This window comes from Nothobranchius furzeri, chromosome 14, assembly GCF_043380555.1.
Source record: "Nothobranchius furzeri strain GRZ-AD chromosome 14, NfurGRZ-RIMD1, whole genome shotgun sequence".
NCBI lineage: Eukaryota > Metazoa > Chordata > Actinopteri > Cyprinodontiformes > Nothobranchiidae > Nothobranchius > Nothobranchius furzeri.
The window spans coordinates 36,852,672-36,878,404 of record NC_091754.1 but is presented as its reverse complement, the minus strand read 5'-3'; the positions used below and the strand labels follow the sequence as shown (position 1 = coordinate 36,878,404).

Genomic DNA, 25,733 nt, shown 5'->3' with positions numbered 1-25,733 from the left:
TTTCTCTGGGCGGTACGGTCCAGCGCTGCCCTGGTTGTGGCCCAGGTGCGGCGGGCGCAACGAAGAAATTGGGGAACGGAGGAGATGGATGAAGACATCGGGGGAAAAAGAGCGGGCTGATAACCAAGGGATGCTTCGAAAGGAGACTGACCTGTAGCAGTAGAGATGTGGCTGTTATGAGCATACTCCACCCAGGGTAGATGGGTGCTCCAGGAGGACGGGTGTGATGAGCAGACACAGCGCAGCATGGCCCCCAGCTCCTGGTTCGTGCATTTGCATTGTCCATTAGACTGAGGGTGGTGTCCAAAGGTAAGTGAAACTTGTGCCCCCAGGGTCTCTGCAAACTCCTTCCACACGTGGGACACGAACTGTGGACCACAATCTGACATGATCTCCTCCGGGATGCCATGGAGATGGAACACGTGCTTAACCAGGAGCTGCGCTGTGCCTGCGGATGAAGGAAGAGATTTAAGGGGAACAAAGTGGCAAGACTTTGAAAACCGGTCAACTATGGTGAGTATGGAGGAGAAACCGTGTGAGATGGGGAGACCACAGACAAAATCCAGGGCAATGTGGGACCAGGGCTGAGAAGGAGTGGGAAGGGGTTGTAGCAGACCTGCTGGCGGGCGGTGGTCCCCTTTTTGTTGAGAGCAAGTGTGACACCCAGAAATATAGTCTTTGGTGTCCTTAAAAACGGATGGCCACCAAAAGGTGCGTTTGATCAGAGCCACGGTGCGTGCCATCCCAGGATGCAGTGAGAATCGACCAGTGTGGGCCCAGTGAATAACCTTGCTTCTTACAGGTTGGGGAACAAACAGTTCGCCTGGGGGGGCCGTTGTCAGGACCGGGCTCCATCTTAAGGGCTTCCAGCACCTGCTTCTTGACTTCCTAAGTGATACTTCCCACCACATAGGCGGAGGGAAGGATGGTCGACGGCAGGTTTTCCTGGTCTGGGGCATATTGCCTGGAGAGTGTGTCAGGTTTTGTGTTTCTAGGGCCGGGTCTGTAGGAAATCAGGAAATTAAATCGGGAAAAGAAGAGGGACCATCTGTACTGGCGAGGGTTCAGTCGTTTTGCCTCCTTAAGATAGATCAGGTTCTTGTGATCCGTCCAAATGATAAAACGGTTGCTCCGCCCCCTCCAGCCAATGCCTCCATTCCTCTATGGCTAATTTGACAGCCAACAGCTCAGGGTCCCCCACGTCGTAGCGGCTCTCGGTTGGGGAGAGACGCCGTGAGAAATAAGCACAGGGGTGCATGCATTTGTCCTCCTCTGATATCTGGGAAAGAACAGCCCCCACTCCAGTATCCGAGGCGTCCACCTCCAAGGTGAACTGAAGTTGAGGGTCCGGGCAGTGCAGGATGGGGGCGTCGGCAAATCTTTTCTTTAAGGCCTGAAAGGCGGGCCTCAGCTTCTAGGGACCATACAAAAGTTCTGTTGATGGAGGTCAACCGGGTCAGTGGGGCAGCAGTCTGGCTAAAATTACGGATGAACCTCCTATAAAAATTTGCGAACCCCAGAAACCTCTGAAGTTGCTTCCTCGTAGTAGGGGTTGGCCAATCCGTAACCGCCTGCACCTTTTCCGGGTCCGCCTTCATTTTGCCTCGTTCAATGACGAATCCCAAAAACTTGACAGTAGAAACATGAAATTCACACTTCTCGGCTTTAACATAAAGTCTATTTTCAAGAAGGCGTTGGAGGACCGCTCTCACATGCTGGGCGTGCTGCTCCGGAGTCTTGGAAAAAACCAGGATATCATCCAGGTAGACAGTGACAAAGCGGTTGAGGAAATCACCCAGCACTGAGTTAACCAAGGACTGGAAAACGGCAGGGGCATTAGTAAGTCCAAAGGGCATTACTAAATACTCAAAATGACCCAGAGGGGTCTTGAAGGCCATCTTCCATTCGTCCCCTTCCTTCACTCGAACCAGGTGGTAAGCATTTCTGAGGTCCAGCCGGGTGAAGATGGTGGAATCCTGAATGGGTTTGAAAATGGAGGAAAGAAGAGGTAGAGGATACTTGTTTCTGATGGTGATTTGGTTCAAACCTCTATAATCAATGCAGGGCCTGAGTGTACCATCCTTCTTGGGCACAAAAAAGAAGCCAGCTCCCAGGGGTGATGAAGACGGTCAAGTAGTTCCTGCTGCGAGACAGTCCTGTATGTAATCTTCCATACTCTTTCTCTCCGGCTTGGATAGATGGTAAAGACGGCTCGAAGGCAGAGGGGCCCCGGGCAGTAAGTTGATGGCGCAGTCATACGGTCTGTGTGGGGGTAAAGAAGAGGCCCGGTCTTTACTGAAAACAAGTCCCAGATCATGGTATTCTTGGGGTACCGTAGACAGATCAATGTCCTCCGCAGGAGGAGTGGTAGGTCTGTGGGCAGGCAGACCGCAGGTACAACTGCAAACACTCTGGGCTCCATCCAAAAATATTATTCTCTCTCCAGTCGAGAATGGGGTTGTGACGGATCAGCCATGAGTGTCCCAGCACTAGTGGAGACTGAGGAGAAGGGAACACATAAAAAGTGAGAGTTTCAGTGTGATCACCTGAGTCTAGCAGGCAGAGAGGAACAGTCTGAAGGGTAATGGGGGAGAGGTTGCGGTTGTCCAGTGAGGAAACAGAGCGAGGTGTGGCAAGCTTAGTTGTGGGAATTCCCCATTCCGCCACTAGTCGAGGGTCCGAGAGAGATTGCTCACATCCGGAGTCCAAAAGTGCCTCGAGAGGAATCTGCTTAGAATTAAAAGACAATGAGCACGGAAAAGAGCACCGGGACACAGCTGAGTTGAGGTTTCCACCCACCAGTAGCCCCGGTTTTACCGGCGGGCGCTCCCTTTTACCAGGGAGGGGCAGTTGTTCACAAAATGTCCTGGCAAACCACAATATAGACAAAGCCCAAATTTGCGTCTGTGATCTTTCTCCTCCTGAGAGAGTTTGGCTCTGCCCATCTGCATGGGTTCCTCCGTGGGTAGAGGATCGGGTGCGGAGCGCCCCCTAGCTCCAGCGATACGTTCCTGAGAAGAGGAAACAACTGGTTCCATATCCATTCGCCTCACCTCACGGTAGCGTTTATCTATAGACATGGCCAGCCTGATTAATTCATCCAAAGAGTTCGGTTCTGGACATAAAACCAACTGGTTCCTGATCTTGTCATTAAGGGCCTCAGTAAATGCCCCGATGAGGGTGTCCTCATCTCAAGTTGTATGTGCAGCTAAGATCCGGAAATCCACGGCCAGGTCCGCCACCGATTGTCTACCTTGGGTGAGATTCATAAGTTTCCTCCTGATGTCTGACACAGATTCCACACTGCCAAAAGTCTGAGTGAACTCAGCCACAAAGTATTTAAATAGTCCATGTAGAAATGAATCAGTGTGGCTTTTAGCCTCAGCCCCTCTCTAGGCTCTGCCACGTAGAAGTCCTATTACATAAGAGATTTTAGCAGAATCAGATCTAAAAGCAGAGGGACAACGTTCAAATGCCAGTTCACACTGGAGTAGGAAGCTGTGACACTCCTCGAACTCACCCCCAAAGGTAACTGTCCCTGGTGACGGGGCAACACGGAAATGCGTTTCCTCAGTGGATCTTGCTGTTTCCGCTCCGTGGAAGCCTGTAGTAGCAGCGGAATCCAACAGTGTGTCTGAAGAGGAGGTGGAAGGACGGGACTGGGAAATAGACTCATGAAGCTGTCGGACCATAGTCTCTAGCTGCTGGCAACGCTGATTTGATATGGTTAGCTGCTCCATGAGCCTCTGAAGGGCTTGTTCCTGCTGGGCTAATCTGTGAGATAGAGAGGTGAGTACTGATTCTGCTTGGTTAGTATTTTGGCCGGATGATTCTGTCATGATCTGAGGCAAGTGTTTAACCCAGGACATGCAGAATCAAACTCGGAGGCAGGATGTGAGAAAAAAATAAAATTAGTTATTAGAATAACAACTAAAGGCGCACTGGAAATCCAGCGGGTGAGAGAACGGGAAGCAGCGTGGATGAGAGAGAGAAGTAGTATGTCCAAGGAGGAGTGAGCCGGGAGAGCGAGAGAGCGTCCAAGAGCGCAGAGTGATGGGTTTCCAGCAGGTAGGAGAGAGAGGGCAGACTGTGCTGTGAGCAGGCTGAACCAGTTGAGAGGATGAGGACCGAGGAGGAAGACCGTGAGCTGTACGGTAACGCAGTAGGAATCCAAAAAACGAGAATGCAGGTTATGGGGAGGGATGACTGAGCCTGGAGCGTAAGAAAAAACTGGAATTGGGTCAGGGCAAAAACACGATGCAAAATAGGTTCAAAGACAAGGTTTCAAGTTTTCACGAGGGCTGGGACTCTACCAGTGAGGTGTAATCATCCGGCAACCAGAAGCGTCCTCCGTCCTCCTTATGAAGGCGGCCCGCTAATCAGCTGATGGGTCGCAGCTGCTGCTCTCTCTCCTGAAACCAGAGAAGCTCAAAACACAGGTGAGATAATGGTGTGTGGAGAGTGCTCACCTCCTGGCTCACAACACTCCTCTGGGTTCAAAGCAAACAAAAACTAATGCATGAATTCCATTACAACATAACATTTTTATTGCAAAAATATGCAGCTGCACCTGCTACTGTATTAGCAGCAAAACAACAAACTGCATGCATGCAGTTTCTCTGTGACTTTAAAACATCACCTCCACCATAAAACTTTTTCTGATGCTCCAAATACAGAAAAACATCCCTTACCAGGGTTTTTTGAATAAACAAATAAATAATCAGAAAATTACTTTAAAAGTTAAATAATAGTTAACATCACTTAAATTCAACAGCAAATTCTCTCATTGCTACTGAGCATTTTCTCCACTTATGTGGTTATGATATAAGGCTGTTGCTGAAATTGGGAAGTGAACTGTGCTGGGCCAAACTAGGAGAATATTAAGATTTTCTGAGGGAAAGAGAAAAACAATTGTCTACCTTTCAGAAGAGGAACTGGCAAAAAAAAAACTACATGGAAAATTTGTGAAAACGTTTGTTTTTAACCCCAAATTGAACAAGTTTACCTAGATCTTAAAAAGCAGCTCAGATGATGAAACTGCAACTATGATTCTGATAACAAGCTAACAAATTGAACTAGCTCCTCTTAAGATAACCGGCTAGCAGAGCTTCTGACTGACAGTTTATGTGCAACAGCAAATCAACTATCCTGATTAACAAGGTTATAAAAGCTCATAAATGAAAAATCACTTTGAAGTGTGGGGGAACTTTTCCAGGCCCTCTTTAGCAGGGTGGGACTGGGAGGAGAGTGCTGTAGCCTTTTAGCTGGAAGCTAACCGGAGCCTGGGGCTAACACTAGTGACATGAAGGTGGGTTGTTTCACCGGCACGTGTCGGAGTCAGCCCAGTAAAAATGATTAACGACACCGAGCGGACTCACGTTCACGTTTGAAAGCAGCGCTGAATCCAGAAACATCAGCACAAAGTGCGTTCGTTGCTCTGAGCCAGCATGACGAACAAGGGAACGGCGCCGCAAACTCAGTTCAGTTGCTGCTTTCCATCCTAAGGGTCTATGTAGGGGGCGGGCGTATTACTTGAACGGACCCATCTGATTGGCCGCATATCAGAGGGGCTACATTTGATTGGTCAAATAATACTTCCGCGTAAAAAAACAGAGCTGGTTTACAAAAAGTTGATGTATGACACAGATGGAAATGTTGAACCAAACATTTATCGCCGTTTTTGACGTGCTTTGTGACGGGCCTATCGCACGTCCTGTTATCGCGATGACGATAATTTTTCGATATATTGTGCAGCACTATTAGACACCGAGTCAGCTGATGCGCAAGCTGTCTCCGTGCTGTCACGTGATGACATCATGTTCGTAAACTTTATGGAATGTCTCTAAAATCTGGACAAAAACATTTGAAACTATTTAAGTCAAACTAAAAATTCAAGCACACATCCATTTTATACATTAAATGACCTTTATTTATAATTTTTATTTATTTTAATGTTTATCTTTTAATTCCTTGTTTCCTGTTTTGTATGACATATTGGAACTGACATCGCTGCTATTTTTTAACACTGGCTGTATACGATACGGTAATCCCGCCCAAGTCTACTACCTACCTACCAAACTACCGACTAGCACTTCAAAGCACGTGATGGAAGCAGATTCATTAGACATATGCTCATTTAAATTGATTTGAAATGATTTTATACTTGCAGTAAAGCACAGTTTGTTTTTGACTGGATTTATTGACAATGGAGGAAGCAGCTGCTGTAAGAAGACCTGTTAGCTGGTCATTTTTGCTGCTGCGTGCATCTCAGTCATGCACAGCGTTAAGCAGGACCAGCTGGATGATGGTCATTCAGGTGTGTGATGATGGATGGAGATGAAAGCCTTTGTCTCAGCACACATTAAAGGTCCCTGTGAAAGGCCTGCACTCAGCGCCACTCAGTGACGGTAGTTTCAGGGGAGTGAAGTGGAGTGAGCGCAGCTGGAAAGGCCTCTCACTGACCAGACTCTTTCTGCCCTGCAGCCTTTCAGCTTACACTTCATTAGATCATTCAGAGCTTAGAAAATCCCAGATGTAACACAATCAACGGATTACTCACCTGTAAACAGCTTTCTTCATATATCTTGTCATTAGAATTAGGGAACGTTCCTCCTGATAATAGCTTCGTGGTGCACCTGTTTCCTGCACTCTCTTGGTTAAATGTGCTGAACCTCCTCTCCTCCCAGGCTCCGCTTCCTCCATGATGTCCCTGACTTCCGGGTGCTTGCTTGTGGAGGTGATGGCACCGTGGGCTGGATCCTCGACTGCATTGGTACTAAAACTCTATCCTCTGGACTGAAAACACCCCTCTGTAATGGCAGGAAACGGAAGGGATTAATCCCATTTAATACAGACTGCTGTTGTGTTTTTGAAATCCCAAATATGTTGTGTTTGCTCTTGATGATAAGATAAGGATGTCTCATAATTATGGAAATTAAATCCCTCTCTGACCAGCTTTCTACTGTAAGTCTCCTATCTCCTACAGTTGGTCTCTCACATGTTGCATGAGGGATTATGACTCCTCTGAAGCAGGCCGTTTGCTAACTTAGCTCTCATCCTTAATCAAATAATTCATGTAGTAATAATTGCTTGTGTCATGATCAGAATTTCTCCTCCTTGCAGATAAGGCTAACTTTGCCAGACATCCTCCTGTGGCCATCCTTCCTCTGGGCACAGGGAATGACCTGGCACGATGCCTACGCTGGGGTGGAGGTGAGGAACCACTCAGACACGTGTGTCTGTTTTTCTACTGAGCCACCGTATGGGTATTCACATGTAGAGGACTCATGCAGCCTCAGAGGAAACAAGCTTGTTCAGTTGAACCTTGAAGCAACTTAATAAATTAAAGAATTATTTTAGGACATGATTTATCTGTTTTAACACGGTAAAAAGCTAAAGGAGACAACCTGTAAGGCAGGATGGGTGTGAGATAACTGGAAGAAAGATTGAAAACAATCAGATTGTTTTCTAGATGTGGGCATCCTGACCACATGACTCAACCACCTCAGCTGGCTCCTGTCAGGATGGAGGACCAGAGGCTCTGCTCCGAGTCTTTCCTGGATGTCTGTGGTCCACATACAGGTCACCTGGCAGAGGAAACCTCTTTGCTGCTGCTTGCTTTCATGATCTTGTTTTCTCTGTCATTACCCAAGGCTCGTGAGGTGAGGATTGGGATGTAGCTTGACTAGTAAACTGAGCCCACACTGGCTCCTTCTCTCACTCGTGACTCCAAAAAATAACTCCACTTGAGGTAGGAGCTCTGTCCTAACCTGGACCTGACAACTGTCCCTTCGGAGGTGCTGATCTTCATCCCAGCTGCTCCTTAGTCATCTGCAGAACTCCCCTGCAAGATCATAGTTTGATGAAGCTAAGTAGATTACATCATCTATAGGGCTGGTTGGTATGGACACAAACTTGGGATACATTAAGCATATACATTACGTCGGCCACCCCATGTCCTCCTGAAACCTTCCATCCCTTGGTTGCACCCAGAACTTCCTGTAGCCCAACCCACACCAGGAGCTGGTCTAGCAACGTAGAACAGACTCAGTCTCATGGCACAGGGACTTAAAGGCCTTTAGCGGACCATCCCCCCCCCCCCCCCCCCCCCCCCCCCCACTCCCTGATTGTCCCCCACAGGGACACAGAACTGTCTGAAAGCTGCTGGAGGACATGATCTACAATAAAAAACTGCTTGTTGCATCTAGTGTACAGCAGTCTGTCACTCAGGGAGCTCTCCAGTGCTGCTAAGGTGTCATGCATGCATGAGGAGGGAGACGTTTTCAAACATGCATGTTAACTTAGTTATCCTCTGGTCACCCACCACCCCATTGGGTCATGGGGAATCCTTGAAAAGTGCTTCCTTTTCTGGTTAGTTTATCCAATCGCTTCCTCTGCTTCTGAGATGCTGCTACTCTTACAAGATACATCTCCCATCATAGCCGATACAGAGTTGTAAGAGGTTTCCAGGAGTGCCCCATGCACCCCAAGGCACCTTAAGATGCTTTCACATCTGGGCCATCACGGACCGGACTGGGTAGCTTTTAAAGTGTTCATATCTAGGTACACTTGTATTTTTCTGTACTCAACCAGTTAGTTTTTCAGCCCACAAACATTTTGTAAGTGGTTCCTCTTAATAAATTGTCAATAAATTATAAAGGTATTCAATCAAATGTAATATTCCATAAAAATATGGATTATCAATATTATTGAGCCTTTCAAATTTGATCGATGATGCAAATAGGTACTTTGGGTATGCCAGGGAACAATCACTTTATATTAATTTGACACAGAGGCAAAAATATAGTTTATAAAATCTATTTATTACTATATTTCTTATTTATTAATTAATATATTTCTATGACTAATGATGATAAATTATTATAAATGATGATTTAAGGTGATATCAACTGAGACAATGAATGAACTCTGATGGGACATGATCTTAGATGTTAAGAACTTAAGTGTCTTTGAAAAATCTGATGTCTGGGTTTATATAATAGTATGGCAGAATTTACTTAGTTATCAAGTGAAGATGAACCTATCTAACTGCCCCGTGCTGGCCCAGATGTGGAAGCACCTTTAGTCACCACAGCTGGTGGAGTCTGCTCTGACCCTTCCTGTAACACACAGCAGTGTTTAGAGTCCAGTCCAGTTCATTGTTCAGGTGAGAGTCCACTATCTCCGTCTCTGATCTCTGGATGTTCACTCAGTGGAACTCAGGTTGATGTGGTCTGGTTTCCAACAGCACGGCTTGGTGTTTTCCCCTTATGTTCCTTCTACTTTTCAGTCTCTGCTTCGTTGTGGTTCTGAGGGTTTAGCCAGACGTGCATTGCAACTGTCGGCTGCTGATTGGCTAGGCAAAATCATGGTTGCTCCAGAGCTGAGGGGAGCTGAGTTAACCCACGCTGTACCGAGCTGCCTTTGGCTGAGTAGTGCCGTTGTAAAACCCCACTAGAGAGGTGTGGCTGTAACACCAGAGGTCCACCAACAGCTCTTTGGTTTTCCCATCATTGATTGGAAGGTGATGTTGCACATGTCCACTAAGATCTGATTTACTTCTCTGTAGTCTCTGTTGTCTTGATCTGTAGTGGGACTAAACACGGCAGAGATGTCTGAGACTTTGTACAGGTAGCAGGATGCAGAGTTAACCTTGTTTAAAAAGAAAAAGAACCAGAACAGTGCCCTGTGGCATCTCTGTTCTTCAGACAGAGACTCTCATGCCCTCACTAACTGCTGGGAATTATGGAGACAGTCCAGGATCCAGTTGGAAAGGTCCTGGTCCACTCCTGAGAGGTCCGACTTGTCTCTTGGCTATATGATACTGGAAGCACTGGAGACAACCATTTCAGAGTGATTCCAGTCTTCTTTGGGAGAGCCAGAGTTCTGTGGAGCAGGTAGATGATGGCATCATAAATCCCAACATCAGACTGGTAGACAAGGGGGAAGGATCCCATGAAGATCTCACCAGGCAATGAAGATGAGCAACAACTAGCCTCTCCAGGGTCCACACCACTGGCTTATTGCTGCTGGGATCCTTTGACACTAATAGTACACAGGACGTCATTCCCTCTGTATCTGCAGACTCACGTTCTACATTGTTGCCCAGCTGGTCTGAACACAGACTCAGCAACCTGTCTGCTGCTTCTGGAGACCCAAAGACCAGACATGTAGGCCTCTTTCTTCAGCTTCGCAGCTCCCCAGACCTCTGGTGTTCACCAGAGTGTCAACAAGGCCCCCAGGCTCATTGGAGCAGTGAAACCCGACATCCACGATAAGGAGAAACATCCCGGGGAGGAAAGTCTCAACTTTATTCACCTGCCACTGTTACATGACAGCAGAGACTATTATTATTTTGTTTGAGTGTATACAGACCACACTGATAACTAGTAGCAAACACAACTTGACTGATGTATTTTCTCTGAATCCACAAACTTTCAGAGGTAAACTCGGTCTACGCTGCAAGCCAGAGCAGGAAGATGGTTCCTGCTGCTGTAGCCCACCAAGACCTGGCAGCTCCATAACAAACAAAACAAAAAGTCTGGGTGAGCGTTGTTCTGGTCCTCCCAGCAGCACCATTCAAGCAGTTCATAACTAGTTAATAACAGCACAAGATCCCAACAGCTTTTTTAATTACGAGCAACAACTCCCACTTTTCAGATTTGTGGGACACCCCCCCCCAAGCTAGATAGTAACTGGCAATGAGAGCATGTTCACCTCAGCCATATCAATAAGCTGCCCGCACTAACACACACCAGGACATGACCCATTTACCATCCAGAGCTGATGGGTGGAACCATGATCCTAGTAAAGGCTTTTCTACGTTGGTGTGTATTGGGTCAGTGATATCTGGGGCATGATACCATGTCCCTGAACAGTTACCAACATGCCAGATGTATGGGAAGAAAAAGACCTTCACACAGAGTGGGATGGATCATGTAGACTTCCTGCAGCAGGACCAGCTCAGTGAGTTGGGAAAGCACGGGTGTTTTAACTGGGCCGCATTCCATTCCTGCAGACTTTCAGTTTGTTAATGTGCTGCTATACAAATACACTTTGGTATGGTATCCTTCCTACTCCTCACTCCAGGACTATGTGTGATCACAACATCTACTCAGATCCTTCCTTAGGCCTCTGGGACACGACTATTTTTATTTTCTACCTGTCTTACTTTGACCTTTTTCTGAGACTAATAAGAAAAGTACACAGTTCACACTACTGTAAAAGCCTTGAGATGTATTTAGGGATTTTCACCTGCGTCACCGTCCACCCTTGTCTGTCTCATCAGGTTATGAAGGTGGCAGTTTGCTGAAAATCCTCCGGGACATTGAGCGCAGCACAGAGGTGGTTCTAGACCGCTGGAGCATCCACATCATCCCAGAGGATGAGGAGGAGAAGGGGGACCCTGTCCCCTACAACATCATCAACAACTATTTCTCTGTTGGAGTGGTAAGAAGAGATTCACGCAGGACAGATAGAGTTCAGTACTGTTTTCTTGAACGGCCGAGGCCTAATCAGAAAATTCAATAAAATATTTTAAAGTCAAATAAAACAGAAAACTTTTAGATGACGATGTTCATCTAAAATGCGGATGACACCCAGCTCTACATTTCCAGTAAGCCCAACTCAACTCTCCCACCATCCTCCCTTACACTCTGCCTCTCTGAAATCAAATCATGGTTCACCTCTAATTTCCTCAAACTCAACGGCAATAAAACTGAACTTCTTCTAGTTGGCACTAAATCCACCATCTCCAAATCTGACAGCTTTTCTTTAACTATTGACAGCGCCATAGTCTCCCCCTCCCCTCAGGTCAAGAGTCTGGGTGTCATCCTCGACAGCTCACTTTCTTTTCAAGCTCACATTAATAACATAATTCAGTCAGCATACTTCCATCTACGTTCCATAAACCGTCTCCGCCCCTCCCTGACCCCTCACACTGCCGCTATTCTCGTCCACAGCCTCGTCACCTCCCGTCTCGATTATTGCAATTCACTTCTTTATGGTCTCCCCAACAAACTCCTTCATAAACTGCAACTGGTCCAGAATTCAGCAGCCCGTATTATCACCAGAACCCCTTCCTTTCACCACATCACCCCGGTTCTCCAGCAGCTTCACTGGCTCCCAGTTAAATTCGGGTCCATCTTCAAAATTCTCCTCCATATCTTCAAAGCAATCCACAACCTCTCTCCTCCATATATCTCAGACCTTATAAGTATTCACACCTCATCCCGTTCTCTCAGATCTTCTTCTTCCATCCATCTTGCGGTTCCTTCTGCCCGTCTCGTTACCATGGGGAGCAGAGCTTTCAGCCGCTCTGCTCCTCGTCTCTGGAACTCACTTCCCCCAGACATCAGGAACATCGACAGTTTTACCCTTTTCAAAACCAAACTCAAAACACACATGTTTAAATCTGCCTACAACCTCTGATTTTATTGAACTGTTTTTCTCAGTTTTTTTTTCTTGTTTGGGTGTTATTATTGTTTTATTGTATTTTATTAAGTGTTTTCTGTCAAGTGACCTTAGGTGTCCTGAAAGGCGCTTTTAAATAAAATGTATTATTATTATTATAAAATATCAATATAAACCAAATGTATCATGTGTAACATAGATCTGTGGTTGTGTTTTAAACTGTCTCTGCGTGGAATTGGACAGCGCTTGGACCAATCAGAGCAACGAACAATGTGACGTATTCGTCGCTACAGCGATCAGTCAACGGGGCTAAAAACAGAGATAAACCTTTTCTACGGTCTGTCTAGAGCTCTAGGCTAGAGATGTGTATTTATTGGTACAAACAAAATCGTGTCCACCTTTTATTTCCTGTTATCTGATGTGTGACACTCTGCATGGTGGCTCCGTCAGCTATTCTCAGCATGAAACTTATTTTCTATGTTTCTACTACTTTCTTCTGGACAGGAGAGTTAAAAGAAAGTCCAGCTGTGCACGTTTTGGAGGTTAGTCTGTGTGTGAGATCTTTGCAGTGGCATCAGTGCTGTCTCTGGTTTCCAGATGCTGGCAGAGTGAGGAACACAGCAGGTGGCCAGTTTCTGCTGCTGGTTTGGTGTAAAACAACTCAAGATGGCAGAGTTATTCCACACAAACTAAATATAAAATAAAGCTTTTACATGCTGAGGGCACTTGATAATTGATGGGCAAAAATCTCTGTAAATATCTCGTCCATGAGAGCTCCTCTCGTCATAAACACGTCACTGAAGTGAGTCGTTCAGTCCATTTGAATTTGAAATGCATTTAAGTTACAGAACTGGAGAGCCTGAAGGTGAAAAAGATGCATGTAATCCTGATTGTTGTTGCTTAAATAACTGTAATGAAGTTAATTTACATTTAATTAAGGACCACAAGACATCAAAATTTCATATCGAGTATGAAATCCATCTTGCGGACCACTAGTTTATTTAATCAGAAGGTTGGATCTTTTTATTGTAGGGATTTGCAACACCTTGTATTAACTGAGAGACAAGAAAAGAGAGAGAGAGAGACCTTCAAACGTTTAAGATAATTTATTACTAAATAATTTTAAACAATTTAAACAAGACTAATTCTGCTAATGATGGATGCTCTGTTTGAATGAGGTGTGAGATGGATGGTGTAGGAGCCAATATTGTTTTGGTTTAGATTATATTATGGTCTAAGTTTATTTTGATAATGTTTTATGTACATTTCAGTTTATTGCACCATGGTTCGTATTTCCTTTAACCACTGGTGGCACTGCGGAGCCTATAAAGGCGTTGAGGTGGCAGTGTACTGACGTTTTGCGGGTGACGGGAGGTCACACGGTTTTTACCGCTTCGTTTGGTTTCAAATGCCACATCTAATTTGCTGTTATAATTTTCATCATTTACATAAACCTGGACAAGAAATGGCCATTCTGGACCCTGCATAACTGTGATCGTCAACATATTCAATAAATGGGACAATAAACCCAAACCCGCTTTCTGCCTGGACAATATTGTTGAAGCGAGTTATTGCCTCCACCTGCACCCATGGGTGACTAAAAGTGGGACTTGATAGTCACTACAGATGGTGTGTGTGAATGAGTGTCATTCAGAACCCTCGTATCCAGAGAGACAAAGTCTGAGTGGGAGATGATGTTTGGCTCCTAACTGATCAGAGTAGCTTCATAACCACATGAGACGCCATATTGTCGCATCCACATACCCTCAGAATTGAGACCTCCGTACAGATCTGGATGCCAGGTCCACAGACCCTCCTCTGGTACTGGAGCCGATGAAACAGCGTCGACAGTACGACAAACCAGTCTTTGGATAGTCTCCAGGTAAAAAGCGACAGGTGGTTCACAGCGTCAAAAGGGGACCCTCCTTGGGTCAGCAAGTTCAGCTTTTATTCTGAAAGGAACCGTTGCTTGGTTGTTAAAAACAGATTTTTCCAAGCTTGATGGTTCTCAGCTTAAAAAGAGAAGTACAGAATGGCCGGTCCAATACTTTGCTTAGCATGCAGGGAACTTCATGGGATCATGAGAAGTGAACTTAAGATGGCGTTGGAACTGTTTTATTAATCTGGATGTTTTTGATTCTGGACGGATCAAAGCTAGCAGATTTATAAACACCACAGAGACTCACCACACTTCAGACTAGGAAGGTTCTGATTGGATCAGCAACAGCAATGTGTCATGTGATTGTTTACCTTAACGTGTGTCAGTGTGTCTAGTGAACTAGATTAAGTCATTTACTTATTAAACATATTAATCATAACATTGTGATTTCACAGATCGGTCACATTGTATTATTGACTAACAGTTGTTTTGATTAGCTTTATTGAAAATAGAGTTCTTTGATTTATTAAAAGAAAAGAGTCTCTTCATCTTCTGTCTTCATTTCTGGAAAGTAAACAGTTTAGAAGCGAATGCATGACCTTGAGGCTGTCTCATGCACTCTGGCGCTGTGTCAAAGGGAACTGTGGAAAAGGTTAAATAACCTTGGAGGGATAGCTCCTTCATCACGTTACATAACTGTTGGTGACAAATATGATGATATTTCTGTGAGCATCCGCAATTAGCCGGTTCAGCTGTGGGTATGTCTCCTCTGGGGCCAGCTCGGTCTTTTATCTGAAGAGAAGATGCCTGCTGCTAGGTGAGAGTTGCTTAGCAACTTTTTATAATGACTTGGATGCTTTTAGATGGATGTCACAGATGTGTATAGGAGGCAAACAAGGTCCTTGTGATGTTTCATGAAGGTATTTATCATTTTTGTTTGGTTTTCAGTATAAACTAATAAAACAGTAGCTGGGGGGGGGGGGTGGGGGGGGGGTGGCAGGCCTGCTCATCTCAGGAGCAACAAATACATTTTATACCCTAACAAAAGTACTGTTCTACTCCACATTCCTCCTGTAAGAGTGCTGAAATGTGTCCTTGAGAGAGCCCACAGCGTAAACATGCTGATGATGAGAGACAGCCCTGATTCCTGAGTAATGTAAGGTTACGTGTGCACCGCTCTACTTCAGCTCTGAGCACAGTAAACACTGCAACAGATTGCTGATCCTTCAGGAGGCGCAGTGACAGATGGCAGTGAATCTGCACACACACACATGACACCTGAGCAAACCTGACAATGACACACACCATTAGTAAGGCCTCAGATCTGCTTCACTAACCATACTAGGGCTGCACTTCCTGCTGTCCCATCTCAGAGCTTGCTGCTCAAGGTTTAGTTACCACAGCAACGGGTGGCTGGCAAGGCCAAATCTCATAGCTTCCTCAGTCGTCTGTCCTTTATCTCACTGACTTGATAGTGGACGGCAGTGTGGAGTGTGTGTTTGGCTCTCCTGAGCAGCCCAGAACTACTCCTGTTGTTGTTAACTGTGTTACCTTTAACACACCAGGTTGATTCTCACCAGGGAATGTTTCACTGTTATTTGTTGTGTGTTAAAGGTTGAGTTAGCTTCTTACTAAGGTGAAAAAGCCTATATGAACGTCAGTGAAGCAGTCTTTCATCAGGGGTTCAGGTCAGGTCACTAACTGGACATTTGCTCAGCAGCTAGCAGGTCTGACTGCCTCTGCAGAGCGGTGAGGCAAAGACTCATGGAGGGTGGTCTGGGGCTGAGGAGGGCAGTACAGAAGCCCCTTCTGAAATCCTCCAGGGACAGACTGATGTTCTGCTGAAGGTCCAGGAATGGGACTGCTGAGGACTGGAAGAAAGACATCTTCTCTGGTTGATCCTTTCTGAATGTTTAGAACATCTGGAGAAGAAACAGTGAGCGCTCCTATCAGTTCTGTGTCCGCCAGCATAAGCACCCTGAGACCATGAGTGTGTGCGCCCAGATGTGTGTGTGTGTGCGTGTGTGTGTGCGTGTGGTCAGCGCTCAGTGCATTTCCTTCCTGCTTCCCGTCTGGTCAGCTGTGTCTACCTGACAGAAACATGCTCGTATCCAGAGGCAGAAGTTCTGGGTTGACCTTAGTTGTTGAGCTGGATCACCAGAACCTGCTTTGTGGTATGACACCCTGCTGCAGAGGAGATTAGACCTCCATCACAAGTGGCTGCAGCTACAAACCAAGCTAAGATGTGAAGCAGATACAGAATTTTAACATCCTTACATAAGAAATGGGTGTTATTTATCTTGTAAGTAACTTATATGTATTTCACACAATAAGATGCATGCACACACCCTCTTTAACAGTCAGGACTCTGAATATTCCTTCATATAAAAGACGTGTGCCTGGGATAGAGAGGTGGAGCTGTCCTGGCTCAGACTGAAGGTCAGGGGAAGTATCGGTGACAGGAAGTCAGCGCCTGCCAGGTTCAGAGGAGGTTACCGTGGTAATGAATTACCATGCTGAATGACACCTGGCTGCTCTTATAGACACCAAGAATAGCACATGTGCATTGCTAGGCTGGCTCAAACACAAGCACATGTGTGGAGGGTTATTAGAAAGTCCCAAAACTCCAAATCTTTCCCTAAACTCGTGGCACCATTGGCTCCAGCCTGGATTTGTTTCTCACATGGAATCCAGCTGCTGCCTAATCGTTCACAAACAGACTCAGCCTGATCAGGTAAGATTAAAGCGGTGTTCACCCTCCCTATCTCAGCATGTTTCTATAACCACAAAGCAGTTAACAGGTGTGATGTCACGCAAAACATGGCTGCAGGACCTGCACTCAAACTAAGCTCTGAGGAAAGCTTACTCCAGCATCAGAAGATTGAGGATCTTTTAACAGAGACTGAATCTGATACTGGAACCCGCGGCGAGACGAGACATCACCGCAGTCTAACTTTATCCACTCACCTCCAGCCAAACACCTCACCATACCGATTCTGTTTAGCAAACGTGACTCACCTCTACAGAAGCACAAAAGCATGAGGGAAGTTGTTTACATGTGCTCAAACAGCATCATGGTGTGTTGTGTTTAGCCTGCCCAGCTCAGCGTGTGGACCAGGGCCAGTGAATGACACATTGTGGCTGCAAGGATCTCCAAAACATGACAAGCTGTCACCAGATCTGTCTTCCATGTCCTGCTGCTGCTGGCAATCAAAGTCCTGCAGCGACAACGCTCCATATGACATTTGCTGCTGCTGGAAGATGTTGTGGAGGTCGTCTTCGTTTTGTTGTCTTAAGTTTTGCAAGTTGTTGGTCAGAACAAAAAAAAAACACTCCTGCAGAGACTGTCGTGTGCAGACAGCAGCTCACATGCACTCATCTTCATAAATAAGCAGCATAGAAAAAAGGTTTAGAGGTGTTGGATTTGAAAAAGTGGCAGTGGAGTTTGTTTATTTTTGAAAGCGTGTGGTTGAGAGGCAGCACGCTGATACATGTGATCTTAGATCTGGAAACCGGAGCTGCTGGGTATCAGACCGGTGTGACGACTCTCACATTTTCCTCTGGTTATGTTCACATCAACAAAGCAGCATCAGTGCATTTTAGCTGGATTCTCAATGACCGCTGACATTTTACTATGAACCACGAGGAAGGAGGCCGATGCTTTTGGTCTGTTTATGAGGTCACACTGAGGTTGCTCTGGTGAATGATCGGGTTTACATTCACCCCTGTCTCAAAGTTCAAAGGTTAAACACATGGGTTGGAGGGCAGAGTTCAATCTGTGCCCTGATCACATTAACCTATGACCTTTGGCCCAATGCTTCGGGGTAGAGCGGTGTTCATGTTTCTTCTGATGGAAACAACAAAAAACCAAATAAACGAAGCTTCGCACTGAAAACAACACAAACAATTAGATCAAGTCAAAGATGATTTTATTTTAAGAATTTTCTCTTTTATTTGAAAGCAGAAGTGAATGTTCTCAAATAAGTTTGGACTTTACTGAGACAACGCTTTATTGACCTTTGACGAGCTTTCATTACGGTGCAGAATGGATGTCACCGAGGTGACGCTGCCTGTTCTGTTCTCCTTCACAGGATGCCTCCATCGCTCACCGCTTTCATCTGATGCGGGAAAAGCATCCAGAGAAGTTTAACAGCAGGTCAGTGATTATTTTGTAAATCTGCTTCAAAAAGAGTTGCCTCTTTAGATGCTATTAACCAAACTCAACCAGCCAAATGATGACCTTGGGCTTTCAGTAAAAGTACAGTCTGATGTTGATCCACAGCTGCAACAATCAATGACAGAAAAAACCATGTCTGCTGGTGAGATCAATATGCTGGCTGCTTTGGTCACACAGCCTTTAGTTTGTTTTCTGTTTGGCTGAAACTGATTTGGAAGGCAAGGTGAAGATAAAGTTCTTGAAATGAGCATTTTTTTATGGTACAAAAACCTTTTAGTAGACACATGTGGCGCATGGCGAAGACAGATTTGAACATGTTATGGCTGTAGAGCGGTTTCATAGCGAGCACCAATCCACACCGGGAGAATGTCAGACGTGGAGCCGTGCCACGGCCGTGTGCTTGGACTTGCCAGATCACCAAATCATGTGAGAATTGTTGTTGCGTATTTTAAAATGACTTTTTTTGTATTTCATTCATCTTTTAAACTCGCCACCCACTCCCACAATTGTTGATATTTTGATCCATGCCTTCCTTTTGGTGTTGCCTTTGTAAAAAGAAAGTGTGGTGCCAGGATTAAACCCTCGTTCATGCACCAATGCTCTTCTGAAAAGATGTAGGAAGCAAATGAGCCCTGTGTTTGCCGGCAAAGAAGTTGTGTTGACAGTGTTTTTATCTAGTGTCACCACCTAGAGGCTAAAAAGTGTACTGCACTGTTTTTACGACGTCCATGTTCACGGCTCCTGTACTATGACACCTCTAGCTAGCCAACTGAGCTGAAACACATTGTTTTACAATTATTATTCTTAGGATATGTTGTTTATATATACACATACAATATATACAGTATAAATATACATACACATTTTTTTTCAAAAGACTCACTTTTTAAAGAGAAGCAGTGCCGCCACTAGACCTACAGTAGGCACATCCTTAGCAAAAACAAAATTAGATGTATTGCCTAGATTGCATCACAATGCAGGGTAGGACTATCAATCTGACGGATTTCTAAAAAAAATCACTCATAATTCCTAAAAACTCCAGATGTTAGCTTCAAGGCTACAATTGTGCTTCCAGCTCTCCTAATTTTAACGTTTACCTGTTTGAAACATGGTCGGCTTGCTGAATAATTAAATATCAGATAATAAAATAGTTCAACCCAGATCCTGCTCGACAGCTTATATGTGACTGTGAAGGTGAAGTATTGTGTTGATGCTGGCTTCCTCCCTTTGTTTAACCTCATGCTGAAGCAGCATTTGACTTGGGCTCCTTCTGATGTTGGACATTATGCAGACATGTCAGCAGGTCTGTAGGACAGCTGCAATGACCAATAACCGGATTAACAGGTGATTTAGATTCTGCAGAAACAGCAAAGAAAAAACCTACAGCCATCCACCTCCTTGCCCTCTGCTAGAGTTCAGATGAAGCATTGTTATATATCCACTGCCTAATGGTGACTGGTAACATGTTCCAAAAGACCTGAAGCCTCTTCTCTGTAGCCTCGCCCTGGGGACATTCAATCTAAGTTGGTCAGCCGACCTCAGTCCACGAGATGGAACATAATGCACAAGAAGCTCAGAGAGACAGGCCATTGCAAGACTATTCAAACATTTATACACCAGAACCAAAATCTTAAATTGCACACGGAACCTAACCGCGGCCCGGTGCAGAGGCAAGAACCGAAGTGATGTGATCAAATCTACAAGTGCCAGACATGGACGGGCTGCAGCATTCTGAACTAGCTGCAACCTAGCAATGCACCTATGATTAATGCCGTGGTCAGGGGAGGATTAAGGTGTACAGGGGCCCATAGGCTATACTTGTTCGGAACCAAAAATGCTTGATCGAAGCGAAATATTCTTATCCTATATTATCTGCAGATATTTATTTTAATTAGGGCTGTCAAACAACTAAAAATGTTAATCTAATGAATCATAGGGTATTTGTGAATTAACCATGATTTACCAATATTTTCTGGCATTTTCATCCATTTCACCCCAGCAGCCAGTATCCGAGTTTAAGTTAGCATCCACCATCAGCGTCACCTGGCTAGGACCTTCTGCCGGGCTCCCATCAGAAACTACTTGAAGCAGGTCTGCCTCTGCCCCCAAGTGGTCAATATCAGCTTCTCTGTGACAGCTCGTTCCCTCCTTTGAGCTAGCATCATGAACCGCTGCTGCTCCAGCTAGCATAGCTCCGCTGCCTCCATCGTGAACGTCTTGCTTTTCTATAACCTGCTGTTGGGTCCAGCAGCAGGTTTAAAATATCCTGACAATTTTGAGATTTTCTGCAGAAGATTTTAGTGCTTTTGTTCTTTGATTCTCTCCGTTTTTCTTTTGTGAGCGCCGCTCTCATATTTTCTTTCTGACATTTTTTTCATTTGCAGCAGCCTATGATACATGAATATGACATGTCACGTGACACGTTACTTAACTCGAGACGCCACAATGTTTACCCAATCAGTGTTGCTTATGATTTTGTCGGCCAATACAGTTGAAGAATATTCTTGCATGTAAATTTAAAGAAAATCATATATTTTTAGCTGGCCAATAGGGGCCCCAGAACACACGTGGGCCCCTAGGCTTAAGCCATATCAAGCATGTGCATTCATCCAGGCCTGGCCGTGGTAAAGACTATTGCAATAGTCTTTTCCTTCATGTGGTGTTTCTTAACCCTGGTCCTCAGCCCCCCGTCCTACATGTTTTAGGTGTTTCTCAGCTGCCACACATCTGGTCTACATGATTGAGTGATTAACAGGTTGAACAGGTCACCTGATGTCATCCTGAGGGAATGCAAATGTGTAAATCAGGTGGGCTGAAGCAGACATGGAAATCTGCAGGACAGGGGTGCTTGATAAAAGTCACATTAGTTATCAGCTGATGACATTCATCTCCGCATTTGACCCATCCCTCGTGGGGAGCGGTGAGCTGAAGCTGTGCACAGGAACTATTTGAGAGAGAGAGAGAGAGAGAGAGAGAGAGAGAGAGAGAGAGAGAGAGAGAGAGAGAGAGAGAGAGAGAGAGAGAGAGAGAGAGAGAGAGAGAGAGAGAGAGAGAGAGAGAGAGAGAGAGAGAGAGAGAGAGAGAGAGAGAGAGAGAGAGAGAGAGAGAGAGAGAGAGAGAGAGAGAGAGAGAGAGAGAGATCTGGATCACACATACTGGAATTTCAGTGAAAACTAATGATGGGTGTTTCGACCACGGCAGTCACGTTCTTTGAGATCTATCAGCTTGTAAAAGTTTGTAATTAGCATGAATACATCGGCACGTCACCACATAATCTCCTCCCCCCTAGCGTAGCTGCTACTCACCACACAGCCAGATTTATGGTGGTTTTTTCCTCCTGAAGGAAGGATTTAAGTTTGCTGAATTTACATCCATTTTCCCTCCGTTTTCTCCGTGGCTGGTTCGATGACGTCACTTTCGTGAAGCGCGTTTGTAGTCCTGGACTTATTTTCACTCAAGACCTAAAATAGCATTTCCCCTCGTTCGAAAATAAGCGCATTGGTATCAAAAAGCTTCTTTAAAATTCACGGACATCATGTGTGAAATCCGTGGCACATAGCAAGCAGAATTAGAAAATAGCGTTTTAGCCCCGTTGACTTGCATGCGTTTATTTGTTCTCCTGGGGACCCGCGGTCCAGAAGTAGATGGACGTGGCTTAGGCTCTCTATCACTGATCTAGAAAAGTCTCAGTCGCTGAAGCCCTTCCACCTTCAGCGCACACACACAGATGATGTACATATTTCATTATGTGGCAGCAGCTCACATGCTGCTGACACTAGCAACATGGCTATTGACACAACAGCTGTGTGTACTGTGGGTAAACTGGCCCCAAGTTTAGGTGTCACCAAATGTTTGGAGGGAAGAACACAACAAAAGGAAAGAACAGGGATGCTTCTAAAACAACAGTAAAACTCCGTGTTCTGGTTTGGGTTTTAGATGTATCTGAACGGTCCCCGAACTCACTCCACCTGTTTTCTCTGCCGCTAACTGTCTTTCTGTGTTTTTCACCCTAATGCGTCCCCAGAAACCTGTCAAATTGAGGGATTATGAGCATACTAGAAATCACAATTGGGAACTGTTGAGATTCTCATTAAGCTGCCTCCACTTGAGACAGTCTTTAAAAAATGTGATTAGCGTGTTCTTTCCTGTCTCTCATGAACAAACAATACAACAGAGAGACTTGGTAAATCATCATTGTTCTGCTGTTATTCCACTGATTCTGTGAGAAAGCCAATGCAAACATGGAATTAAAAAACTTTTAATAATCCAGTGAGAGCAAAGATTATTAGTAGATTTGATGGTTGAATGGGCCCAAACACGATTCTTCCTCTTAACAAAGACCTGATGAGAAGCATGGTGCTGTAAAAGTGTTGTTTGGTGTTACCCCTCATTTTTCCCAGCTTCCACCTAACAGAGAACGATCGCTCCTAATCCCCAACTGGAGCAGTGACCTATGACCCCTCTGTCTCCTCCTAGCTCCTGTGTCATGCCTGTTGTGCAGTCAGAACAAAAATCATTCTGCAGCATAAATTCATCTAGATATTAGTTTGATCAAAAAGGGAGAAGTAATCCCATCTTAAATAGATAAGTCATTATCAAATAACCAGCAAACTTAGGAATTATGAGAAATGTTTTAAAATGATTGAAGAAAATAAACAGCATTCATAATGGCATGTCTAAAATCCTACATGAATAATCATCAGCGTATTCTCATCTGTCAACACATCTGTTTGCTGCCTATTTATAGTCTATAAAGTAGAAAACTAATTACCTAGCTGCACGTTGTATCAACATCATTTTGAAGTTTCTCCCAATGCCTCCCTGCTCGACACTCAGCTTTAATGGGTTGGATTGAGGGGTTAAACCACCAAACGGTTCCCAGGCGCAGCCGCAGCTGCAGCTCACCGCTCCCCCGGGGAATGGGCCAGATGCGAAGAACAAATGTCACACACCCATCAGTCAGTGAGTTTACATGCAGCCAGTAACCCTTTTAAAACCCGAATATTCACAATAACCCGGTTCCGCAGGTCCTTGTAAACACCACCAAAAACTTGGATATGCTCATAACCGGGTTTTCTAACCCGAATGTGTGGTCGTGTAAACGCATACCCGGTTTCTGAGTTGATCAGAATAACCCGTTTACAAGCATAAATAAAAACAGTTACCTCTAACTTGCATAACCCGATTTAAATGCGGATGTTGGGGTAGCGTCAGGATGTATGGACTACGTCCAGACGCAATATGCGTCATTTCCGGTTCTTCTTGTTCCGGTATCCGTGAAAACAACATGTTTCCCAGTTCGGAAGAGATAGCGACCACGTTTGTTTGCGCTTTAGTTTCCTCGTCACTCAAAGTGTGGTGCTGTGCCACGACTCGCCATTTTGCCCCCAACTTGTTGTTTAGTTCCGGTGTTCTGGCGCGTACAAGACGTCTCGCTACTCAAAAGACCAAGATTCTTTGCGAACAGAGCATGCGCAGAACACACGCTTTGATGGGGATATCCTGTGTGTGTGACAGCTAATGGGACTTTAACAGCTGCTGGTCTCAGAGTTTCTGTTGTTCATCATGTAGCTGCTAGTCCGTCTGCTACCGTCGCCAAGTGCTGACCTCCCCGGTCACATGACCCGTATTGGTGTGAGTTGTGTCAGTAAAAAGGAGATGACTCAAAGCAGTTGACATCTTCAGTGTGCATCTGCTGCATTAACATATAAAAACTTTGTGGGCTCACACAGAAACAAGGAGAGTTTTTTAAACTGCATTTTCCTTCCTTCCAGAATGAAAAACAAGCTCTGGTACTTTGAGTTTGGCACCACAGAGACCATTTCTGCCACGTGCAAGAAACTAAACGAATGTATAGAGGTTGAGGTGAGTTACAGATGTTTCACAGCTGTTTTCAATGAGGCATGAAGGATGGAGCAGACAACAAAAGGAAACAATCAATTAGCTAGACAAAGTTTTTGATTGCATCATCAGTATTCTACATCTTATCTTAGGGGTGGGTATATATATATATATACATATATGTGTGTAAATATATATATATATATATATATATATATATATATATATATACATGTATGTGTGTAAATATATATATATATATATATATATATATATATATATATATATATATATATATATACATGTATGTGTGTAAATGAGTACACCCCCTTTAAAAAGTATTAATTTTCTCTGGCGGCTGTCCCCAGGAGGTTCCTGCGCTTCGGGAAGACCCGTTGAACTCTAGCGCTTGGAACTCCTCCATCTTCCACACATCTTTGGGGGCAGGTCTGTGGGCCCTCACATTCACTACTGGGTACTCCTATAGAGAAACCTTCCATACACAAGCGCGTGTACACACACAGGTGCTCACATGGTGCTCTCACAAGGATGGACTTGGGCATTTTCAACACATCACCTGTGTGGTGGCTGTGGTCGGCACTAAATGCACAATGAACTATTACCGTGTGTTTCTCAGCAAAAATAGTTTCTAACTGGTCTTCCAGCCTGTACTGTGAGACCTCTTCAAATGGTCCAGAACGCAGCAGCGCGCCTGGTCTTCAATCAGCCAAAAAGAGCACACGTCACCCCTCTGTTCATTGAGCTCCACTGGCTACCGCTAGCAGCACGCATCAAATTCTAATTGCTAACACTAGCTTGCAAAGTCCGAGATGGTACGGCTCCCATCTACCTAAATCCTCTTGCAAAGGCTTACGTCTCGGCCCGGCCGCTCCGGTCATCACAGGATCGTCGGCTAGCAGTGCCTACACCACGCTCAGGACAATCCAGACTCTTCTCATGCATTGTTCCACAAATGTGGAATGACCTACCAAGCACTACCAGAACAGTGACTTCCTTTTCAATTTTCAAGAAACTCTTGAAGACCCTGCTCCGTGAGGTCCGTGTGGCAGGGGTGAGGTGGTGCTCACTCCTCACCCCTGCCACACGGACCTCAAGGGATAAACCATCGACCCTGCTCAATGGTCAACTTTCCTCGGGGGGTCACACCCATTAGGACAGTGGGAGGGTTAAGTAGTTGTGGTTGACCATGAGCCTCAAACGCATCAGGAGAAAAATGTTGGGAACACAGCTGTGGATCTTTGGGAAGTTGTGTCCGTTCACAGGCATCTTCCCACTGCTTTCCCCTCTTCTTGCCAGTGGGAAAGCTGTGTAAACTCACATCACTCCCCTTGTTGCCCTTTGACTGGAAATTACATCCAACAGCAGCACAATGTGGCCTTTTACTTAATTATTAATACGGTAAGC

General features: G+C 45.2%; 1 protein-coding gene across 4 annotated transcripts in view; it reads left to right on the top strand.

The window, feature by feature from the left end:
• Positions 1-25,733, top strand: part of LOC107389555 (diacylglycerol kinase beta) — a 122,385-nt gene that overhangs the window by 55,463 nt on the left and 41,189 nt on the right. For all 4 annotated transcript variants that reach the window (XR_008564478.2, XM_015965741.3, XM_070544094.1 and 1 more), the window contains 5 exons: positions 6,687-6,772; positions 7,123-7,212; positions 11,288-11,448; positions 18,382-18,446; positions 24,242-24,332. Coding sequence is in view for 3 of the 4 variants with exons in the window: in XM_015965741.3 (XP_015821227.1) it covers positions 6,687-6,772; positions 7,123-7,212; positions 11,288-11,448; positions 18,382-18,446; positions 24,242-24,332 (493 nt within the window). In the remaining variant the exon portion in view is untranslated. The remainder of the gene's footprint in view (positions 1-6,686; positions 6,773-7,122; positions 7,213-11,287; positions 11,449-18,381; positions 18,447-24,241; positions 24,333-25,733) is intronic.